Source organism: Hermetia illucens, chromosome 2 (assembly GCF_905115235.1).
Source record: "Hermetia illucens chromosome 2, iHerIll2.2.curated.20191125, whole genome shotgun sequence".
Classification (NCBI taxonomy): domain Eukaryota; kingdom Metazoa; phylum Arthropoda; class Insecta; order Diptera; family Stratiomyidae; genus Hermetia; species Hermetia illucens.
This window is the reverse complement of record NC_051850.1, coordinates 44,286,509-44,309,513: the sequence shown is the minus strand read 5'-3', so window position 1 is coordinate 44,309,513 and position 23,005 is coordinate 44,286,509. Positions and strand designations below refer to the sequence as shown.

Sequence of the window (23,005 nt, the reverse complement as noted above, 5' to 3'; positions counted from 1 at the left end):
CCTAGTGAATAGTACTATGGTGGTTTTGGCTGGGTTGATCCGCACTCCCACCTTCCTGCACCAGGCACTAGTAACTCTTAGTCCAGTTTATATTCTATTACATAGGGTATCTTCATATTTGCCCCTACAGATTAAAACAATGTCCGCGTAACCCTGGACTTGTATTCCAGTATTTGTTAACACGTCCAGGAATTCATCCACTACCATACTCCACATCAGCGGCGATAGTACCCCACCCTGTGGGCAGCCTTGAGTGGTGTTCATGACAATAGAATTTGTACCTGTCGGTACTTTTATTTGCCTGCTTTCTAGCATTTTGCCCATCTAGAATGCCAGGGTGTTTCCCATTCCTTTGCGGCTCAGGGCATCTTGTATATCTGTGTGTGATATGTTGTCGAATGCTCTTTCGATGTCCAAAAAGGCACACAGTGCAATTTATTTTGTTTCTATGGCATCCCGTAATACTTCTGTCAGCTGATACAGAGCGGTTTCAGTTGGCCGTCCTGCCCGGTAAGCGTGTTGACAGCGATGTAGGGGATTACGCTTTAAAACGTTAGTTCTAATATAGTTATCTATGACCTTCTCCACCGTTTTGAGTACGAATGATGTTAAGCAAATTGGTCTGAAAGATTTAGTGTGAAAAGCATCCTTTTTACCCGCTTTCGGAATAAAGACCACTTTTTCCCATCTCCATGCCCTTGGTATGTATCCTACTGCTATGCTCCCCCTTACCACCCTCAGAAGAGACTCTAAGATAATTCCTAGGCCTCTCTGGATAAGTGCTGGGAAAATGCCATCTACTCCGGGAGATTTCAGTGGTTTAAAAGTTCTCACTGCCCATCTTAGCCTAGCTTCTGAGCATACCTCTTTTGCTAGTTTCCAGTTCTCCTTCCTTCCTCTTTTATTCGTTGTTGGGGTGTGAGGCAGAATGTTGTCGCCCCCCACCGTGGGTTAGGACCCCGAGAAATGAGTTCTGAGAAGCAGGTGTACCCTGTCCTCCTCATTCTCGGTAAATGTCCCATCTTCCTTTTTCAAGCAGACAGAGGATATTCCCCCGTCTTTGGCTACAGCCTTGTACAGCCTGGTTGCTTCTGCGAGGATAATCAAATGCCTGTAAAATTTTTATTTTTTGATGTATTTCAAATTTTTTTTTGGAAAATTCTTTCTGTATATTCTTCTGCATGAATAGCATAAAGCATGAATTTAAATTTTTAAAAAAGAAAAAGATTCAACAAAAATTGAAATCGTAAAATTTTTAACCGATCAAAACTTCGGAAACTTTTTCTTTAACGTTGGATATTCATCACCATCATCATCAACGGCGCAACAACCGGTATCCGGTCTAGGCCTGCCTTAATAAGGAACTCCAGACATCCCGGTTTTGCGCCGAGGTCCACCAATTCGATATCCCTAAAAGCTGTCTTAGGCAGGGTCTGCCTCGTCTTCTTTTTCTACCATAGGTATTGACCTTATAGACTTTCCGGGTTGGAACATCCTCATCCATACGGATTAAGTGACCTATTGAGCCAGATTTTATCCACAACCGGACGGTCATAGTATCGCTCATAGATTTCGTCGTTATGTAGGTTACGGAATCGTCCATCCTCATGTAGGTGCCCAAAAATTCTTCTCTCGAACGCGGCTAAGAGTTCGCAATTTTTCTTACTAAGAACCCAAGTTTCCGAGGAATACATGAGGACTGGCAAGATCATAGTCTTGTACAGTAAGAGCTTTGACTCTATGGTGAGACGTTTCGAGTGGAACAGTCTTTGTAAGCTGAAATAGGCTCTGTTGGCTGACAACAACCGTGCGCGGATTTCATCATCGTAGCTGTTATCGGTTGTGATTTTCGATCCTAGATAGGAGAAATTGTCAACGGTCTCAAAGTTGTATTCTCCTATCCTTATTCTTCTTCGTGTTTGACCAGCGCATTTTAGTGTTGTTGGTTGATTCGTCTTCGGTGCTGATGTTGCCACCATATGTTACATCAGCCCTATATTGGGACAGGGTATCGGCTAACTGCTTGGCAGCTCCATCTCTGTACAGGGAGCGCACGTTCCATAAGAAAATGCGCAAATCGTTATTCCTTTGTCGTTCCCGGCTTCACCGTTGCGTAGTCAATCCAGTCCGAGGTTCCTGTTGCGGCTTCGTAACAGGTTGTTTTCCGTGTAGGGTTATCAGCCCTATCCGACCCTCAACCTGGACGACCAGTTGGTACAATTTGTCCTGTTTTTAGGCGCACAGCGGTCATTACGTGGAGGTGGAGGTAGGGTTTGGTAGTAGAGCTGTTGGTGTTGATTCAGCAGGCGTTTCACCGTGGGGCCTATACTAACGTTAGTATAGGTAGGTGACAATTCCACAAGTAACCCTAAAAATGCAACGGCTGATATGCAATTCCAACGCAAGGCAACTCGAAGGGGGCCGCACCACTGTTACTACAAAACTTCGGAAAAGTGCAACGGTCGATACGCAGCACTAACGCAACACAAATCAATTTCTAACAATCACAAACACCACAGTTATAAACATTTATGTTCACTACCTTCATAAAACAGCGAAGTTTTATATAACACTTGAGAAACGGATGTGTTCAGAATGACTTCCGACGGGACCTCACCCTCAATTTTGACTAGCGCAGGAAACCAGGATAAGGAAGAGGTGAGACGATAAAGTGGTCAGGCAGGATCCTGTAGTTCGGTGCTCGGGACACCTAACTTCGTCCAACCATAGCATAATTCAAACAAAAATATAAAATATCAAACAGTTTATTCTGTAATAGAAACGTTGAATATTATAATAGAATGTCGTATATTTCAGACGAAAAACATTGGATTTGATACTTTTATTGTATCTATACATCGCCTTCTATATTCTTCCGCAAGTCTGCTCATATCCAATCGAACTCTGGAACGAGAATCACTATCAGATGAATATGCCCCCATACTTGACGGTATATAGTATCTACTTACCCATCAATTAAAACACGTCCCCTTGCCGCCATAAGATGCGCATAATAGGCTGGCGCTGGATACGAAACAGCCCGATTGCATCTAGTGAACATATGACAAAGAGCGTAAGTCACAGCCTGCAAGCTATCTGGGTCGAAATTATTGTCGTCCCGTATAACGCAATATTTCGAGGGCTTTGCCGTGCCTTGTATCGATTCATGACTGACGAGGAAAAATTGTTTCTCGCCTGGGTGCGTAATAGTGGTGTCAACCACTGTTCCTGGTAACACATTTTGATTCCTATCCCTCGGGTGAACAATGTCAGATGGAACCGGCGGGAAGAATCGTGTGTGATGTCGCTTCTGAACCACCAAACAAGTCAGCTTTGGTTTGTAGTTCGGTTTTACCTGAAATTGAGTTTGCTTCAGAAAACTGAATGCTACCACCGGACAATTCAACACTTACTCTAGCGAACGCTCTATTAATTGCGCTCAGCTCTATCTCCTCCAATTGCTTGAACTGTCCATCAGAGACACCGTCACGATAATAAATAATATGCGTGGGGAATTGGTTACGTTTCCGATTGAAAAAATGCAGTTGTTCTAATACGATGTTTTCCATATCTTCAATCATCTCTTTTTTAGCATCCTGTAAACGCCAGCACGCATTGTACTGGAAGGCATTTACATCGTGTGAAGCTACAACACCGACAACGCTAGGAATATGTGATTGATCCGGGGATGGATGTGTTACATCCGCTCCCAAAAGCATCACGGCAGTGTTCTTGATAAATTTTATTTCCATGGATGGTCTCAACATGTGATTCACTCCATTGAGTTTGGCGTTGACCTTTAAAAAAATATTTGCGATGGTAGACTGATCCATTTTCTTTTGCACAGTGACCCATTTCACACACTGTGTCACTATTTTCAGGTCGATCTCAGCTATTTGTTTCACCTTAGAATATGTGTCGGCAAAGCTATCTATTATAACGAAAACAATCGAACAGCCCGCCTTTTTCAATTTTTGTAGTTTCTCGCGAATAGAGCGAACCTGTAACGCCTTCGACAACTCGTACTTATCTTGAACATCCATGTCGTTTTTTCGAGCTTCATTAATTATCTGCGAATTAAAGAAAACTGTAATATCGAATAAAATGCAAATGCGGTAAATTTGTTTTACTTTCTTAGCAAACTCTACAACGGCACCATCGTTAGCTCGGGTGGTTATCAAAATTCCGAACTTCTGCAGGGGAGCGGGTTGCAAATATTTCGATCTATCTGCTCGCCAGCTTCCTTTTTGTGGCATTATCGAATTTTCCTTATATTGTATCGTCGGAGGTTGAATGTTCCTCGCAATTACCTTGATGAATTCAGAGTCTAATGATAGTCGGAATCCTTGCATTACATCATTCGCGTTATGGCGAAATGAGTTAAACATTTCAAAAATTTTACTCTTTCTGATCGTTGTGGACGTAGCAGCATGTCCTATCAAGGCTCGAGTTTGATCTGGCCCTGCACGTGCCCGGATATTTTGCCCCCGTTGGACCTTGCACAACTCAATCGGCAAGTAAATTCTCCGTACAGTGCCGACTGACACGCACGGAAAATCAGGGTTTCGCAGGCTGTAGTTTTTACTCCGATAGTATTCTTCAATTGTCATGGACGTTTGAGTTTCATCATTTATAAATGTCTTTCTATTCGCAGGCTCTGCTAAACCGTTTGCCTTGTACAACTTACACGCCCCATTCATGCAAGCTGGAGGAGTGTAGATTATATTGAGATTCCTTATGTAGCTGTCGGCTTGGTCGAAATTTCTATTCAAGTTCAAATAAACATCCTGAAGGGTTGAATCCCTGGGAAATCCTTTGTGGGCAACATCAATATTCAACATCGGAGAATCTCCTAGAGTAGCTGATTGATAGAGTCCCAACCACAAATCAAACTGATCACCCAGGTCCTTCGGGTCTGTAGGCTTCGTATAGAAAGCACGACCAGCTTGTTTTGACTTCCGAGATGGGGGGGAGATGGGGGTTCGTAGGACAACATCAATACACTGCAAAGCGCGCAATGGCTTTTCGCCAATACCAGTATTATGATAACTGAAATGAATGAATCAGAAAAGTGCTTTGCCGCATGTGACAACACTCACTTCTTCAGGGCCATCAAGTCAATCTCTAAATCTCTCGCTTCTTTCATAGTAATTTTGATTTCTTTATTCGCATTCGTTTCGCCATCAATGAATTGTACCTAGAAGACACGAAAAACCCAAAGTTAAATTTGGAAAAAAAAACAAATGCAGCAGATTTCTTACCACATGCTCAACGCCCAGGAAATTAGGTGGAACTTTGACCGCAGAATATGCAATATTCTTCCCATCGAATGCAATAAGAAAATTTCCCCGCTGACCGGCATTTGCACTCAAAACTTGCGTTCGTAACTGCTCAAAAGCAACTGGCCGAAAACGAGTGGGCCGTTCTAGGTTGAATTGGACATCATATTGATAGGCAACTTTTCGCATCTTGTCCATGATTATTTTAACATAGTTGGCTTCGATTGGATGTTGTGTGCCATTTTGTCCACACCAATTTTTGGGGTCCGGAGGGGTGGTTCTTAAGTTGAAATCCGCTAGAACACCTTTTATAGGCGTCTGTGTTTTTGAACTCATTTTAGACTTTTCACTTGAAGTCGAGCTTACGGATAATGTTTCAAATTTACTTTCAACCGCTTTTCCTGGGGGTGGTCGATCGTCTTGTTGACGTCTTGCTTGTTCACTTCCTCTCTGTTGTTGATAACCTTCTTGTCTTGGTTGTTGGCCTCTCCATTCTGATTGTTGACCTTGCCACCATAATTGCTGGCCTGCTCCTGATTGTTGAGGCTGTCGACCGCCGCCTCGAGGTTGTTGACCTCCTCCCCGAGGTTGTTGACCTCCTCCTCGAGGTTGTTGACCTCCTCCTCGAGGTAGTTGACCTCCCCATCCCGCCTGCTGTTGACCTCCCCATCCCGCCTGCTGTTGACCTCCCCATCCCGCCTGCTGTTGACCTCCCCATCCCGCCTGTTGTTGACCTTCTCCCCGAGGTCGTTGGTCTTCACCCCGAGGTTGTTGACCCCCCCATCCCGCTTGTTGTTGACCTCCCCATCCCACCTGTTGTTGACCTTCTCCCCGAGGTCGTTGGTCTCCACCCCGAGGTTGTTGACCTCCCCATCCCGCCTGTTGTTGACCTCCACCTCGAGGTTGTTGACCTACTTCTCCCTGTTGTTGACCTGTTGTCACACTAGCTGGACCCTGTTCTGATTTTATTTCCCTTTTTACGACGGCCCCTGGATCTCCCGACGGACCTGTATTGAGGAAACGTAAAATTGTTTTTAAAAACAGTAAAAGTAATTCGGATTTTCAATTTTACGATTTTAATTGAGAATTTATTTTTAACGACGTTATCATAGTTAAAAGCTCTTTTGAAATTATGTCTGCGACTTGGCGATAGTTTTTTCGACGCTGATAATAACTCTAAATTCTTTGACGCACCGTTTAAAGATTTCTGCAACTTGAATCTTCGCAGACTGTTCAAGCACAGGGCCTGTTATAAGAGCGGTTGGTTGGATCTAGGAATTGACTACGGCTAATGTACGTAACAAAAGGTATGCTGACATCGATCTCGAAGGAGAGCTCCAACCTCCCCAAACTTAACACGATTGTCGTTCGACAATAGAAGACCTACCTTTCTGACCGAACGACAAACAGCTCACCGGAGAATTTTGACAAGCCTTCTATCATACACAAAAAAAACTCCCTTTCTCTGGTGCAAGTTGTCAGATGTTTGACAAGCGTTTTATGGCTATTGCAATTGTGCAATCCGTGCCCAAAAACAATGCCGGATTACACTTACACGGCAGGTAGTCACGTTAAGTTCTCAAGAACTTCATATCACTTTACTCCGAGAATAAAATCAGATGAGCTAGAAACAATTTCTCCGAAATAGAAGTTATGTCCCAGAAATAACAACAAAGGGTTGTTCCGTTCTTTCTAAAAATATATCGGATTTGTGTTCCGTTTAGATATGTACCGCACTGCTGAAAATGAGCGTGTGGTTTCGGCACTGAAAGAAAGCAGGCACAGCCCTAAATCCAGGCGATCATAGACACCTGGCTTTCTCCGAATCTCAATACACCTACTTTAAAGACAAATCCATAGAAACCGCTTTTCATGAGGTAATTAGCACGCTTCAGCGCTCTACACTATAAGCAACACTATATACTATGAAAATCATTCATAAAATCCACGATATGGTTTCAAACGTACAACGAATCAAAGCAAGCGAAATAGTTTAAACAACAGGCATATTCCACGGTACAGCGTTTTCCTACTTTTCAAGAAAAGATGGGTACGAGAAAAATATCGACCAAATAAGTCTACATCAAAAAGACCACATGCAGAAGATTCGTCTCCCGGCCCATTACTTGAATTTGTATCGTAGAAGAAAAGCATTGCACTTTTTTGACGCTTTTCAATCACTTGTGCGTGAAAAATTCTGCCCATCACTTCGATGGTGTTGTTGCTAGAAGAGAGTTACAACAGAACATACGATGTTATGTTATTACATTCCAATTTGATTTGTGTACCACCCCGCTCCATGCCAAAAGGTCAAAAAAGAATAGATTATTTTCAAAAAGCCAAGCAGGAGCTTTTGATTACCGGAACTTAACCCACTAAAAACATTTGAGGAGCAATGAAGAACATAAAATTATCAAGAAAAATATAATGAAAAAGATACAGTTAACAAACCCTTATGATGTTAAGCATGAAGCGATTGAATCTATTGAAAGTACGCCATGAAGAGTAAGAGTTATGATTCCAGCAAAAGACATTTTGACGAGATATTAAATTTTTACTTTTAATGTTATGAAACAGTTAATTTCGAATGTCTACTCAATGCTGTTTGACAACCTATATTTCCCTCCGTTTTCGAAATACCGAAAATTCTTACTTTTATTTTAGTCCTATTTTGGGCCATTGTGCCCAAATCCGTCGTCAAATCGCGGGGCCACGGAAACCGTAATCACCCCCTTTAGAGATGCAAGATGTGCATTAAATTTCACTACCCATTATATCAGTTCAAGTCACGTCATCAGCAATGTGACGTTTCGTATTGATATTACCTTGTCTAGTCCAAGAAACATATACATTCCCTTGCTAACCATCGTGGTGAGCAGTCGCTTACTCTCCTCGGTCGGCACTGTGCTTTAACGGAAAGGACGCCGTGCAGCGTTCTAACAACTTGTAGTGAATAATCATAATAAAAAAAAAAGTATATATAATAAATACCAAACAGGCTTCACTCCAGGCAAATCAGCAACAGATCAGATTTTCTCTCTGCGGCAAGCGATGGAAAAACTGTTGGAATATGGACAGTTGCACCATCTGTTCATCGACTCTAAAGCCGCCTATGATAGCATAGCCAGGGTAAAACTGTACACGGCCATGAGAGAATTCGGTATCCCGACTAAATTGATAAAACTGACTAGCCCGATCCTGACCACTGTGCGAGACCAGATAAAAGTAGCAGGATTACTCTCGAGACCATTCAATATCAACAACGATTTATGACAAGTGGATGCCCTATCATGCAAGAGGTACGATCCTCTTCAAGTCCACCCAACTACTGGCCTATGCTAACAATATCGACATCATGGGAAGAACGACCCGAGACGTACAAACTGTCTTCATCCAGATCCAGCAGGCACCTATCGGGGCGAGATCTTGGGCTGCACATCAATGAAGGCAAGACAAAATATATGGTGGCAACGTCAGCACCGAGGACGAATCAACCAACAACATCAAACCGCACTGGTCAAACACGAAGAAGAATAAGGATAGGAGAATACAACTTTGAGACCGTTGAAAATTTCTCCTATCTAGGGTCGAAAATCATAACCGATAACAGCTACGATGATGAAATCCGCGCACGGTTGTTGTCAGCCAACAGAGCCTATTTCAGCTTACAAAGACTGTTCCACTCGAAACATCTCACCATAGGGTCAAAGCTCTTACTGTACAAGACTATGATCTTGCCAGTCCTCATGTATTCCTCGGAAACTTGGGTTCTTAGCACGGAAAGTCTATAAGGGCAATATCTATGGTAGGAAAAGAAGACGAGGCAGACCCTGCCTAAGATGGAGCGATGGTGTAGGTCAGGACGCCAGACAGCTTTTAGGGATATCGAATTGGTGGACCTCGGTGCAAAACCGGGATGTCTGGAGTTCCTTATTAAGGCAGGCCTAGACTGGATACCGGTTGTTGCGCCGTTAATGATGATATATAGTAATTATTAAAAAAAAAACTCAACGAATGTTAAGTGCGCAAAGGGAAAAAGGAAATTAATACCCAATATGAAAATTCTCACGTACGAGGTGGTTAGTACGTAAGTTGAGTCGGTAGCATTGGTCCGGACCCACCATTATGAAGGACTTTGATCCCCCAGACGCAAAACTCCAGATATCTCATTCTTAGAATCCCCAAACCCTCCAAAAGTACACTTAAGGCATCCAAAAGACTTGACTTCAAGAGCCTTCCAAACAATACTCTAGTCATTTGCAAGAAGCAATGTGCGCCTTGTGCTCTAACCACTCAGCTATCCGGACACCACATGACTATATTTGATGAAAAAAAATTGTACACCCCCCTTTTGCATGTATGGGGACCCCCCTTAAATTTAACATAAAAGGATATAACTCACTGTATGTGTGAGCGTTCACAGTTTCCACCTTTCTACCAAATTTAGTGTCAATCGCTATAACCGTCTCCGAGAAAAATGCGTATGACGGACAGACAGACAGACAGAAAACCGATTTTAATAAGGTTTTGTGTTTACACAAAACCTTAAAAAGGACCATCACGCCTCCAATAACAAAACCATCGATGGCAGTACCCGCCAACAACACACCCCCCAAAAGCCAGGAAGACACACCCAAACACCTACAGACAAACAGACTCAACCACATTCGACTCTAAACCAGCATGGGCCGCCATCCATAGTAACGAACCTGTCAAACATTAACGACACATACGAAAACATAATAAAACAACTATTTCAGATAATAAACAAATCAAACTACAACATTGTCTCAGACGATGGAAGGAAAACGATAAACGGCCTTAGGTCTACTTACAACAGAACAAACAGCACCAAAGACTTGGTACAAATCAAATTGCTTGCTAACCTCTCATCCCCCTGAAAATACTACAATTCAATATACAGAGTCTCAGGAGAAATTTCGATGAACTAGAAGTCTTTCTCCAACAAAACAAAATCGAAGTAGCACCGCTTCAGGAAACGTTTTGCCCGTAGCACGGATGCCTACTCCTCATCCAATTATCATATCTCCCTCCTACATAGACCAGACGGTTATGGTGGCCTCGCCACTTTCATTCATAAAAGGTATAAATTTAAAACCATAGAGATAAACACTCAAATAGAATCTCAATCCTTTTGAAATCTCCACAAAATACAAAAAGATCTACCTAATGTATACTGCCCACCAAAAACTCCTAAAAATACGCTAAAACGCGACCTGACATTCATATTTGATGCCCATCAATTTCACACACTCACTGTACTAGCAGATTTCAATGGCCACGGAAGAACTTGAAGTAACACCATCGATGGCGCCAAGTAATTGAGGAAATGACCCAAAAATACTGCTTCCGCGTAGTCAACCTTGAAGGTCCAGCCTTTGTCAACAACAGAAATAGGAAAACTGCCACCAACAACCCTATCAAACTGGGAAACTTTAGACTCAGCGAACTATACACAGAAAAAATCCGGCGACTCTAAGGCTATCGGAGGTACAGAACCCTCCAAAAGTTTCAAGCGCACGAGGAAATAACACTGTCCTGGCGCAAAGTAAACTTGGCCAAAAAAAAATTCCTGGGAAAAGACAACCGAGAAACTGAACAATCAGATGGGAGAGAATTATATAACCTGGCAAGGAGCTAAAGAACCGACTTCAGCCGCAAAGACCAACTGAAACCTAGACCAGTCTCCAAACAACAAACTTCCTCTCGTTCCTGAAAAACCAAACAAACCAACCCAGCCACCCGCCTTTATTGCCACTCCCCATAAACACATCACATATCGCCATGGAAGAACTAGATTTTATATTAAAAAGGTCAAAGGCCACTGCCCCTGGTACAAACAAATTACCTACCAAATGATCAGATCCCTTGACCCGGTCCAGAAAGACAAGTTTCTAGCAATCCTGAACCAATCTTGGACCCGCAACTATATCCCTCCATAATGGCGAAAATTCAAAATAGTACCCATTCTAAAGCGACATAAACAACCGAATGACCCCAAAACTTAGGATCGATTGCCTTACTAAATGTCTCCGTTAAACTCATCAACCAAACGGTTCTGGGGAAACTCTACCAACACATTGACAGAGAGAAAGCTATCCCTCCACATTCCTTTGCATTCCAGAAACAAATCCACCACCGACTGGATTAACTCATCTCAACTCAAAATCGGGTTCCTATTGCCGTCATCGTTGATTTTACGGACGCATTTGAGTCGGTAGATGTTAACATCTTGAGCGAAATACTTACGAACATCCGCACACCAATCGAGCTCCACTCCTGGATCATAAACTTCCTTTCGAACAGAACCCTAACACTGAACACTATGCAAACAGTTGTCAACAATGAACTTCCACAGGGAAGTTGCCTGAGCCCCATGCTATTCAACCTTTACACTGCAGCACTTCATAAAATTTCCGATGCCCAAAACTAAATATTCCAATTTGCCGATGATTGTCTGCTACTCACTAGTGGACCCACTACAGAAGGGGCGCTTAGAAACACCAAGACTCTAACCGAGAAATTAAGGGGGTCATCCCGTGTGTCGGGTTGGAGAAATCGATTTTTTTTTTTGCATGAATTGTATCTATATATAGTGGAGAATATGTGGGCAAAGGGATTTTCCGATATTCCGAGTCCTTCAGAAATTACAGGGTTAAACAGGTAAGGAGTCTGCAGTCGCGGCTAGAGTACTCGATGAGAAAGAGCATCGAATCTTTTTTTATCTGTTAGTTTTTTACCTGAGCCTTATAAATTCGAACACAGGTATAAATATAAAAAGATGGAAAACCAATCAATTGTCTAAACTTATTTGCTGTTTGGAATAAAAAGGGTAATCCAGTCTAGAGTGAGCACTGAAAGACGTTCAAGTTATACTCAGTTATATTTTGTTGTAAGTATTGTGCTGTTTGTGTGTTCAGTGATTTTTTTAAATGGGTCGTACGAAGGGAGATCACTTTAACGTTCAACGTCATGCTCGCACTAAAAAACCAGTATTTCATGGGAATCGATACTTATCAGAGAAGAAAAAGGACTTCGCATTAACATCAGCAAAGAAACTTTTAGGAAGCATGAGCATGGATGTTCCAATTGCGACAAGTTTTGTATATTGGACTTTGCTGGAATTGTCTCCGGTATTTCTGCTAATTTCTGCAAATAATAAAATATACGTAGCAGTAAAAAAGGAATACGTAGGACATGTCGAGGAAAGAATGGGAACGCGGCTTAGAAATGCAAAGAAGAATCACAAAGGCATTGATGGAAAAGGGGCTGGAAAACTTACTGATAAGGACCTTACTACATTTCCTGGGCTGGCTATTCGTCGACACGCAAATTCGATAGAAGGAATGAAGCAAGAAATTTGGGCAACTTTCTTCCATAAATGTTCTACAGTCGAAAATCCTCAGCATCAAAATTGTCCAACAGGCGAGGACAGTTGGTGCAAATGGAGCTAAAGGAGAACTGGATAGTTTTTACCACGAGAAGGCACCTTTGACTGAAGAAGTTCAAACAGTCATCAAACCAATCTACGAAGATTTGCCACGAGATGATCTCTTGAACAGATTTTTAGGAGCAGAGACCCAGAATAACAATGAGTCGTTAAATGCATTGATCTGAACTTTCGCTCCTAAACACCTACATTCTGGGGCCAAGGTCGTAGAAATAGCCACTTTCCTGGTTGTAATTATTTTCAATGAAGGATTCAATGGCATTCTCAAAATTCTAGTGACAATGGGATGTCAAGTTGGTCACATATGTCAGGTTTATGCCGACCACCGTAATGAAGCGCGAATTTGGCGGTCCGAACGACGTTCGACTGACCTCGCTAAAAGAGCCACAATTGACACCAGAGAGCAACAATCGGCCTCACAAGACTTTTTTGAAGAAACGGAGGGTGTTCTCTATCGATCAGGTATAGCAGATTAATGGTGAGCTAAAATTTTACTGTTGATAATCACATTTAAATTTTCAAATGCGTTTTTCTCGAAACTGCATCTTGAAAATCGGCTGCCACCATAGCTCAAAATCTATCCAACCAAATTCTTTGAAATTTTCACGGCTTCTTTAGTACATATTTCTACGGTCCGCAAACTAGGATAATTGCAATCGGACTGGTCGTTTTTTTTTTATTCATAAAAAAATCCGTAAAAAAACACCAAAATCCAAAAAATTAAGTTTAAAAGCCCACCAAAAATTTACCTTTTAATATTTTCTAATTATCCTAGTTTGCGGACCGTGGAATATTGTCCACATTAAAATGCCGTTTAGTTTTTTTCGTTCAGATGAACACAGCGTCCTCCAGCGTGGCAGCAGAAAAACACCTTTTTTTGGAGATGGGTGCATAAATTAACACCTATTCCAAAAACTAGCTACGAAATCAAGCTGAAAAATTTATCACATATACAAGAGATATCAATAAACATATGGTGAAAAAATCACGTTTCTATCTTTATCCAGTCCTTCAAAATAATTTTTCAAAAAAAGGCAAAAAAAACGGCCTTCGCACGAGATGTCCCCCTTAAGCCGCCTATCAAATGACCTCAGGTTGAAAATTAACCATGCAAAATCCAAACTCATCCTCTTCAATAGGACCAAAGAAAACTCGGTACAACTGGAAATTAACCAAAGTACAATAACAATCGCTCATCGTATCAAATACCTGGGTATTCTCCTTACAAACAACCTTACCACCAGTCCATATTTCTCCGCTAAAATAGTGGAAAACTCCCTACCGAAGGAGGTTATCAGCTCCCTAACGAATTTCAACTCAAACCTACACCCTCAGAAAGGTCTCAACATCTTCAGATCCCTTCTTAGGTCTAGAGCTGACTATGCAAACCCACTCAATCTAAACATCCCCAAATACACACTGTCGAAAGTAGAGTCGCAGCACAGAACCCAAATAAAGTGCATCTTGGGTCTTTCAAACTCAACATCGAACCACGTTGTGTACGTTCTTGCTAAAAAAAAAAAAAAACTCCCACATGAGTATCGGCAGACACTTCAATCTCTGAAATCCCTAATAAACACTTATCACTGCCATTCCCAGAATAGATGTCCTGGACCGCAACCTACTTCCCCACATGGCAAAATCCTAGCTGAATATAATGACCTAATAGCACAAATCCAGTCACCCAGTTTGCCAAGAAAACCAGAAAACCTCTTTGTACATCCAAACATAGATCCCGCCCTACTGGAATCGCAACAATCGGAGGGCCTCAAAACCCACTTCGAATCCGTAATTCAAACGCTTCTCTCACGAGGCTATGCAGTCCTATTTACGGATACGTCGAAAACCCCTCAAGGGGTTGTGCGACCCTACACCTAAACCCAAACGGCACTCACATTAGAAAAATAAATCCAAACGCTTCTGTCCAAACAGCCGAACTCACAGCCATAAATTTGGCTATCAAAAACACTCAGTCATTAAAAAATTCAATATTCACAGGATGCAAGACAGCATGCTGCAAACTATTCAAGAATACTCAAACCCTAAAATCTGAATGCCTAATTTTCTGGGTCCCCGGGCACAGAGGAATTCACCAAAACACCAAAGTCGATAAAGAAGCCCAGAGAGCCCATGAGCTAACTACGGTCGCAGAAACTTGCACATCAAGCAACGATGCCCTCCAGATAGCCTACTCACGGCTATTAGCGGATTGGTACTCCAAATACCACACCACCTCCATATCTAAAGGAAAATTCTTCTATAGGATATTCCCAGCTCCGGAAACTGCAAACTGGTTCAGAAACATTTAAAACTCAAACCAAACAAATCAAAATTGCAAATAGGATCATCACCAACCACGCCTTCAACAAAAAATATCTCTACAAAGTAGGAAGACACCCTTACTGTCCACACTGCCTTGTCCCAGAAGACAACCAGCGCATCCTTATTAATTGTCCAAGATACTATTCGCTGAGAATCCGTTCAAACTTTCTTATAAACGAAGCAGACCTCAAAAGCTCCTGTAAATAGTCACCCGGACCAATGGTTACACTTAGCCAAACTAATCACTACCTATAACATCGATATTTAACTTTGTACACAAAATAATTATTATACACAATTAGAAAGGGAAATATTGCACACACCGAACACATTCTAAAAAGTACGATAACGGAAAAACGAACACTAAACAGCTAGAACTCTCGCTACCTACATCCGGCTGGCAATACAGCCTCAGGCTAGCCAACCGGTGACATGAACTGCCTCACTTGACAGATGTCAGGCAAAAGCACAAGTCACTACAGGAGAAAGAAGAACCATCTAGAAATCTGGCATATTGGGTACTTCCCCGAAAACTGTCATTTCACAAGTGACGCAATCGCGGGCGGTCACCGAACAACAACTCTCACGATGAAAGCATCTTTGCCCTATGATCGGCAGTTCGTCCCGCCTTCCGGCAGTATGGTTCCTGCGGGACAAGGGCATTTGCAATGGGGAACAAGGAACTGACAATCAGCAAAAGGCTGCAACTCTTCGCCTACGGTTTTGAGCCGCCATTTTTTTCACTCACTAAGGGAAATGTTAATTTTGCACTTACCTGGCTGTGGTTGCGTCACGCCATGTTCTTTCGGTGATTTCTCATCCTGCTTTTGCTCGGGCTGCGTTGGTGGGTGCTCCTCTCTTCCTCCTGCGCCCGCCCCTTGGTCTTCCAGCTTCTTCCCTTTACCCTTATTTTCTGCAAAATATAAAATATCTTCATTAGGAACGAAACCAAACGCACGAAAATTATAATCTTACTTCCTTTGCCCATTTTAATAGGATCAAGCTCTCTACGCACAATGAATTGTCTTCTAGAAAATTTCGCAAGATAACTCCGATACGACCTCACACAATTGATATAACGTATTGAAATCCCCGAGTTGAAGTCGGTAGTTTAGTAACAAGATTGCAAACAACACTAGAATCCCACTCAAAGCTGAAGAGCGTTCAATGTGTAATTTGGAATTGAATGGGTGTCGCTTAAAGATGCCTACAGACGAAATAGCTAGTTAAGTTGGAAAGTGACGAAACTCGAGCTGCAGACTTGAGTTGCAAAAACGGTTACAAGAATAATAAGAAATTCAGATATTTGTGGGTGGAGCTCCAGGTTTACAATTAAGTTGCATCACAGATCTCTGTTCCTAATAAAGTTGGATGATAGGTGTTAAGTGAATTGTAACTTGGCCGGAAACCAGGCTGCTCTAACTATGGGCGGCTTAGTGAATTACAAATCGCCTCTTAAGGTAAGGACGCAGGTGAATATTACACATAGAAGAAGAGATACGATGAAGACATTTCCTCCTCTTGATATTATGCAGAGGCTACCAGCCCAAAACGTATGCGATTCATCTGATTCCTACGAACACGACTAGAAGTCTCCGAATCATGACAACTTGAAGAAATTTCTAGACTTCTTCTTTAAAATCTTTTTATATATTTAAAACTTAAACAGATGAAAATACAAACTAATCTACATGCTTAAATTAAAGAATAACAGGAAAAGATGTCTATCTGCTCAACTCCAATTCTGCACTGACTGAATAAATTTCGAACGTTGTTAACTCCCCTGCGCCACGAACTTCCCTAATCAGCTCATCTAGCCGACATCAGCTGATTGGAATGTAAACAAAAATAACAACAAAAGCGTCGAACTTCGCCGAAGTGCTTCGAATTCGAGCGAACGGCGGCAGGAACACATCCAAACAAATCACGAGCTGCACTGGCTGCCGCAGCGGTAGTAGGCGACGTCAAAACAAAGCCCGGGAGTGGAAAATTAAAGTCATACAAAAGCTGCGACCACGGCCCGAGCTGTCAAAGTGTCACCGGCGGACATTTTCGTTACCCGTTCCTCGGATTCGAGGCCCTACCTAACGGCTTGGCACGCTGGTGTGTCTGCAATTTTCGCAGAAGTCCACTAATTTCCCGTTGATATCTGGATCACAGTAGATCTACTATAGGCAGGACCCTTACTAAAATGACCCCATTTGCGAATGTGCTTGCAGAAGCTTATCTGTACACATCAGAGACGCTAAACAAAAACAAGTCGGAATACCGGAAGCTCGCGCTTTGGGTATAAAGGTTTTGTGTTCATCTTATGGAAGAAACTTCAACGCACATTTTTCTGTCCATATATAGCTACAAATCCAACATAATCCTTCATATTTTTCCAAACTACGAGACATACGTACATATTACAGCCATAGATATCACGCTCACCCTAAACAAACAAACTGCCTATTTCCGAATACTGTACACATATATGCATGTATATAAATTGATCGTACCCATATTTCCGATTTACTTCTTATATCTATCGGAATTAGGCATTACCCGCAAAGTTCATTAGCACGCATATATTATATACCTACATACACACATGTCTGGCTGACAAATAACTAAAAAACTAAAACAAAATAATTCTCTGCGACCCAATTCATAAGAACTCATTTCGTTGTAGTATTGACGAATTGATATGTGATGATGACGTCATGCAGGTTGTAGAGTGCACGAAATTCACAAAAAATTGTAAAGTTTCACCCCCTATAACTTTGTTAATAATTGTTGGATTTTCTTCAAACTTGACCAAACTGTGAATTATACTCTTCGTTATACGCATGCCGAATTTTGTACTTCGGGGATGAACAGCTGGTCTAAAGGTTAAAATCACATTCAGAATTTGTTGTTTTATGAGTTTACAAGTAATTCGCAAACAAAATTCCAGCAAATTCCTTTCGTTTCCCAAAAACTGATGCTAATACCTTCTTTGCCGATTTCAGGACACGAACTCGTTTCGGAGTCGAAGAACCAGGTTCACTCCACTCTTTGCCTCGTGTTTTCATTGAGGATCATGGTGTCAAAATATTGCTTAAACTACCCAATGAGATATCTAGGGCTTTTAGCAAATTTATTTCACTCGATGATTTTCCAATACGATATCCTGCATTTTTTCTACGATTTCTGGTGTTGTTGCTGTTTTTGGACGTCCTCGACGTGGATCGTCTTCAAGGCTCATACGACCATGTTTAAATTCAGCAACCCATTTTCTACTGTACTAATTGAATGCGAAGAGTCCTTATAAATTTTCAAGGTTCGTTCATAAATTTCCTTTGCTTTTAAACCTTAAAAAAATAAAAATTCAATCACTGCATGATACTTGATTTTTTCCATTGTAAAAAAAGTCTCTGACACGCCGATACTAAATGGCTTGTAAAAAAGAATGAATTGACAGACTGAACAACCCAGTATTTTACCTCCTTAGATTGAGGAATGGCCACGGTGTTAAATTTAACTGGGGGACATATTTCTTCAATGTGAAGGTGTCATGATTACACTTTGTTTCGTTGACTTTTATCCTCAATCGCGCCAACCCTGTTCCGTCCCCACGTACTCGAGGAGGGCGATCAGACCCGGGTCTGCAAGGGACTTATCTGAAGTGGCTCTTGCCACGAAGCCTCACCGGAGGTTATCTGTTACCATGGGAACCGGGATGGCCCTCTGAGAGCATATGCTCGAGGAGAATTCCTGGAGGATGTGTTCTCGGCCCGATCATTTGTGGTTGGCCCCCTAGTGGGAGTTTCATGGTGGTTGTGGTTATGCCTACATCGCGGGCAGAGCTCCTCGGAGCTCGAGCGTGGAATTGCGCTGTACAACTCGGGTGCCGTACTCCTTAGTTGCGGCAGAGGTGTTAGATAGGCCTCGCATCCACTGGTATGAATGCTGAGCCTGCACTCAGTGTAAACTAGGACCGCTGTGCTTGCATGGCGGGGCTCTGATTGTGGTCCCAAAATCAATCCGTGTCCAAAGAGGACCGTGGGATTATGCCTTCACGGCAGGTACTCACGTTAAACCCCCAGGACTTTCATCGCGCCAACCCTTGCTCAACCTCTTTCATGTGATTCTCGAGGTCATGGATGCAAGACTAGGATTGGAATATGTACAGAGTATTGACGTAGCGTTAGCGAAAATTGAAGTAAATAGGCGCTCATTTGTGAGCAAGTCTGCAGTATATATGTTTATCAAGGAAAGCAGAGGGCTAAGGACAGTACCTTGTGGTACCCCGCTTTGATGTTAGATGCTCATTTTTTAAATAACAAACCTCCTGCCAATGAGATACGATTTGAGAATTTGATATTTGTAGGTAGCTTTTTATATCAGATCTTGTTAAATGCAATATTTTCTACGTTCCGAAGCACAACTTATCTCGGGAGCTAACCGATGAATCTATTCGATAGTTCTATGTTTTCTGCTGAATTCGAACTGGTGAGAAGGAATAATTTCGTTTTCGTCCAAGTATTGTTGCTGTTTGGATTGTAGGCTTACTAGTCCGTAGGACGTGACAAGTGTAGGATCTTTACCTTCATTCGGGATTATCATTATTTGTGACAATTTCCAGCATTTCGGAAAGTAACCAACGCGTAAGGCACCATTGAATATGTGTATCAGTTGAATTATGGGAGATCTTGGCAATTCTTAGATAATTTTGCACGTAATAAGGGGCCACCGGGAGCCTGTTAAGGATCAATGTGATTTTGCGAGAATGTTAAGACTTCACAAACTGAATTGTTTGAAGCGCATCTTCATTATCATCGACGGTACAACAACCGGTATCCGGTTTGTCTAGGCCCACCTTAGTAACATCTCGGTTTTACGCAAAGGTCCACCAATTCGATATCTCGAAAACTGTCTGGCGTCCTGGCTGACGCTGTCGTTCCATCCAAGGCAGAGTCTGCCATGCCTTCTTCTTTTTTTCTACCTTACATATTGCCCGTGTAGACTTTCCGGACTGGATCATCCTCATCATAGGGATTAAGTGACCCACCCGCATAAAATTCTTCGAAGAATTCTTCTCTCGAACCCGTCTAAAAGTTCGCAATTTTTCCTAAGTTTCCGAGGAATACACGAGGACCGGCCGGTTCATTATCTTGTCCAGTAAGAGCTTTGACTTTATGGTGAGACGTTTCATCGTCGTAGTTGTTATTGGTTGTGATTTTTGACCCTAGACAGGAAAAATTATCAACGATGCCATTTGATGCTGTCAGTACCAAAAAACAAAAAAGCACTTTTTTGGTACTGACGTTGCGGCCATGTACTTCGTCTTGCCTTCATTAATGTGCAGCCCAAGATCTCGCACATATCATCGCCTGATCGATCTGGAGGAAGATAGATTGTATTATACATCCCGAGGTGTTTTTACATATTGTCAATATTATCACTATAGGCCAGTAGTTAGGTGCACTTCAAGAGGTGGTGCCTCTCGCACTTACACCAGCATCGCAAATCACCTTTTTCAGGGTCAGGTTAAAAATGATCCATGATAAGGCCGCCCTTTGCCTGAAACCGTCGTTTATGTTGAATAGTCTCGGGAGCGATCCTGCTGCTTTTATCTGACCTCGTACATTGGTCAGTTTTGTGATATTGGGTGATGGCTGTTTCTTTGGTAGGTGATCAAGAATAAGTATCCGTAATCGATTTTTAGCAAATGCTACTTTGCCAACAGATTACTGTAGTTCATTGCAGGCACGGTTTTGTTCTCGTAGTTCAGGTGTTTGGGGGATATCACGAGGGAGCCTGATAATAATAATAATAATCGTTGGCGCAACAATCCAGTTGGATCAGGGCCTCGAAGTGTGTTAGAGGACTTCATTCAAGACCGTAACGGTACACTACAGGATTAACGTACCCTGTAGGAGACTATGTGGCCAGTATTGTGCTCGCCCGAGATTATTACCCTGATTTAACTCAGCTACCCATTCACAGCTGAGTTGACTGGTATTCGACGTCAAATCACGATACGAATTCCACTGCCATCAATGAGATTTGAACCGCAGCCTTCCGTACGGTGCTTTAACCACTCAGCTATCCGGACACAGATAGCCTGATACAGTGAGAAAAGTATAGTTGTCATCGACCTAAATATTCGATCATTAGGTACCATTTAAGTTGGAGAACAGACGGGAGCTGCATAGTTAGGTGTAGATCTATCGATTGCTTTGTAAATTACTAGTAGATTTTCCCTACCTTTCCCTTAAGAGCCCTCATCTAAGGCTTTGGGACCCTTGTTTCTGCTTCTTATCTTGTTACACATTGTCATGCATGTCAGGAGGATTTTAAGATGATTAGTGATGAGGATAGATTGATTGCCTACTGATATATCCAGCTGGATTATCCTCCTTTGGACCGTGGGGTGAAGGAGCAGTTCCTTTCGAAGTACGTAAGTAGTCCAGTCATGACTGGATGATCTTTAGATGGTGTAGAGAGCTCTGATAGATGCAACTTAAACAAGTCCCCCCATGATACTAGGGAAGCATCCTGTTTGATGCAACAAAGATTGGATTGGATTGGTGTAAACACTGTGAAAGCTTGTTGACCAGCGAGATAATAAACGGTCCATTCGAATATCGGGATTCTGGAACGATATACGGCTGATAACGTTTAAAAGGTTTATATGACTAATGGTATCGGAAGTCTTTAATAAGTCGAGAGCAATCAAAATTATTCCGAGATAAGCACGTCGTTGGTTAAGGCAGTTATAAATTTGGGCTACGGAATCGTCCATCCTCATGTAGAGGGCCAAAAATTCTTCGGAGGATTCTTCTCTCGAACGCGGCCAAGAGTTGGCAATTTTTCTTGCTAAAAACCCAAGTTTCCGAGGAATACATGAGGACTGGCAAGATCATAGTCTTGTACAGTAAGAGCCTACATAATGACGAAATCTATGAGCGATACCATGGCCGTCCGGTTGTGGATAAAATCCGGCTCAATAGGTTACGGTGGCGGGTCACTTAACCCGTATGGATGAGGATGATCCCACCCGGAAAGTCTATAAGGGCAATATCTCTGGTAGAAAAAGAAGACGAGGCAGACCCTGCCTAAGATGGAGCGATGGCATAGGTCAGGACGCCAGACAGCTTTTAGGGATATCGAATTGGTGGACCTCGGCGCAAAACCGGGATGTCTGGAGTTTCTTATTAAAGCAGGCCTAAACCGGATACCGCTTGTTGCGCCATTGATGATGATGATAAATTAGGGACGTTATCCAAAGCTGCTGTATATCCTCTGGAACCAGTGAGAGAGAGCTGCATATGGGTTGCAAGAATCAGGTTTAATAGTGCTGAAAGCGATAATCAAATAATTAAGCGATAAGATATGCCTAGTTTTGCTTTTTTCCATACTTTTAACCTAAAGGTCGAAATTAATTTTTGTTTCTTGCAAATTTCGCGCATAATGAAAGACAGCATAGAGATTTAGGACGCTGGTTACGTACTCAATGGCTGGCGTGTCGAATTTCTTTAGCAATAACAATAATATTCCATCGGTCTTAAAGCCTTTGATTTTTAACTTTTCTGGTGCTGAGGCAACTTCAACAGTGGTGAACTTTAGCGTCTGGTCAACTGCTAAGTTGCGATTTATTTTGCATATTTCGCGACAATTCGGATCGTTGACGAATTTGCCACAAATTCTCTTTACGTTGAGTAATGTTTGGCGCTAATGGCGGGCCAGAGCTTACTAAATTCAAATTCTGCGTTTACACATAGTGTTGATTTTCCGCAACAGTAAGCTGTTGGACCGTCAACTGAACACCTCCCTATGATCAGAGAACTAACCTGAAATCGTTTGACGCATTACTTCGGGTTTCGGGCTTGCCGCGGCTTAGGGAGCCTTCAGGTCACGGAACCCCTTGCCATCCGGTCCCTCCGCCGGTCGAGCTTAATCTTCT

At 42.3% G+C, this 23,005-nt stretch overlaps 1 protein-coding gene across 2 annotated transcripts; it reads right to left on the bottom strand.

The window, feature by feature from the left end:
* Window positions 1–2,749: 2,749 nt before the first annotated feature.
* LOC119649605 (protein argonaute-2-like) lies at window positions 2,750–16,160 on the bottom strand. Of its 2 annotated transcripts, none has more exons than XM_038051822.1 (9): window positions 16,048–16,160; window positions 15,848–15,985; window positions 5,990–6,286; window positions 5,262–5,941; window positions 5,100–5,197; window positions 4,131–5,049; window positions 3,414–4,070; window positions 2,970–3,355; window positions 2,750–2,904 (listed from the first exon to the last, which is right to left on the bottom strand). In XM_038051822.1, the coding sequence occupies exons 1-9, from the start codon at window positions 16,058–16,060 to the stop codon at window positions 2,814–2,816; spliced, it is 3,279 nt and encodes a 1,092-aa protein (XP_037907750.1). In that variant the 5' UTR covers window positions 16,061–16,160; the 3' UTR covers window positions 2,750–2,813. The 2 variants fall into 2 exon arrangements, with proteins under 2 accessions (XP_037907750.1, XP_037907751.1); XM_038051823.1 differs by having other exon boundaries at window positions 5,262–5,954; window positions 6,093–6,286.
* Window positions 16,161–23,005: the final 6,845 nt, after the last annotated feature.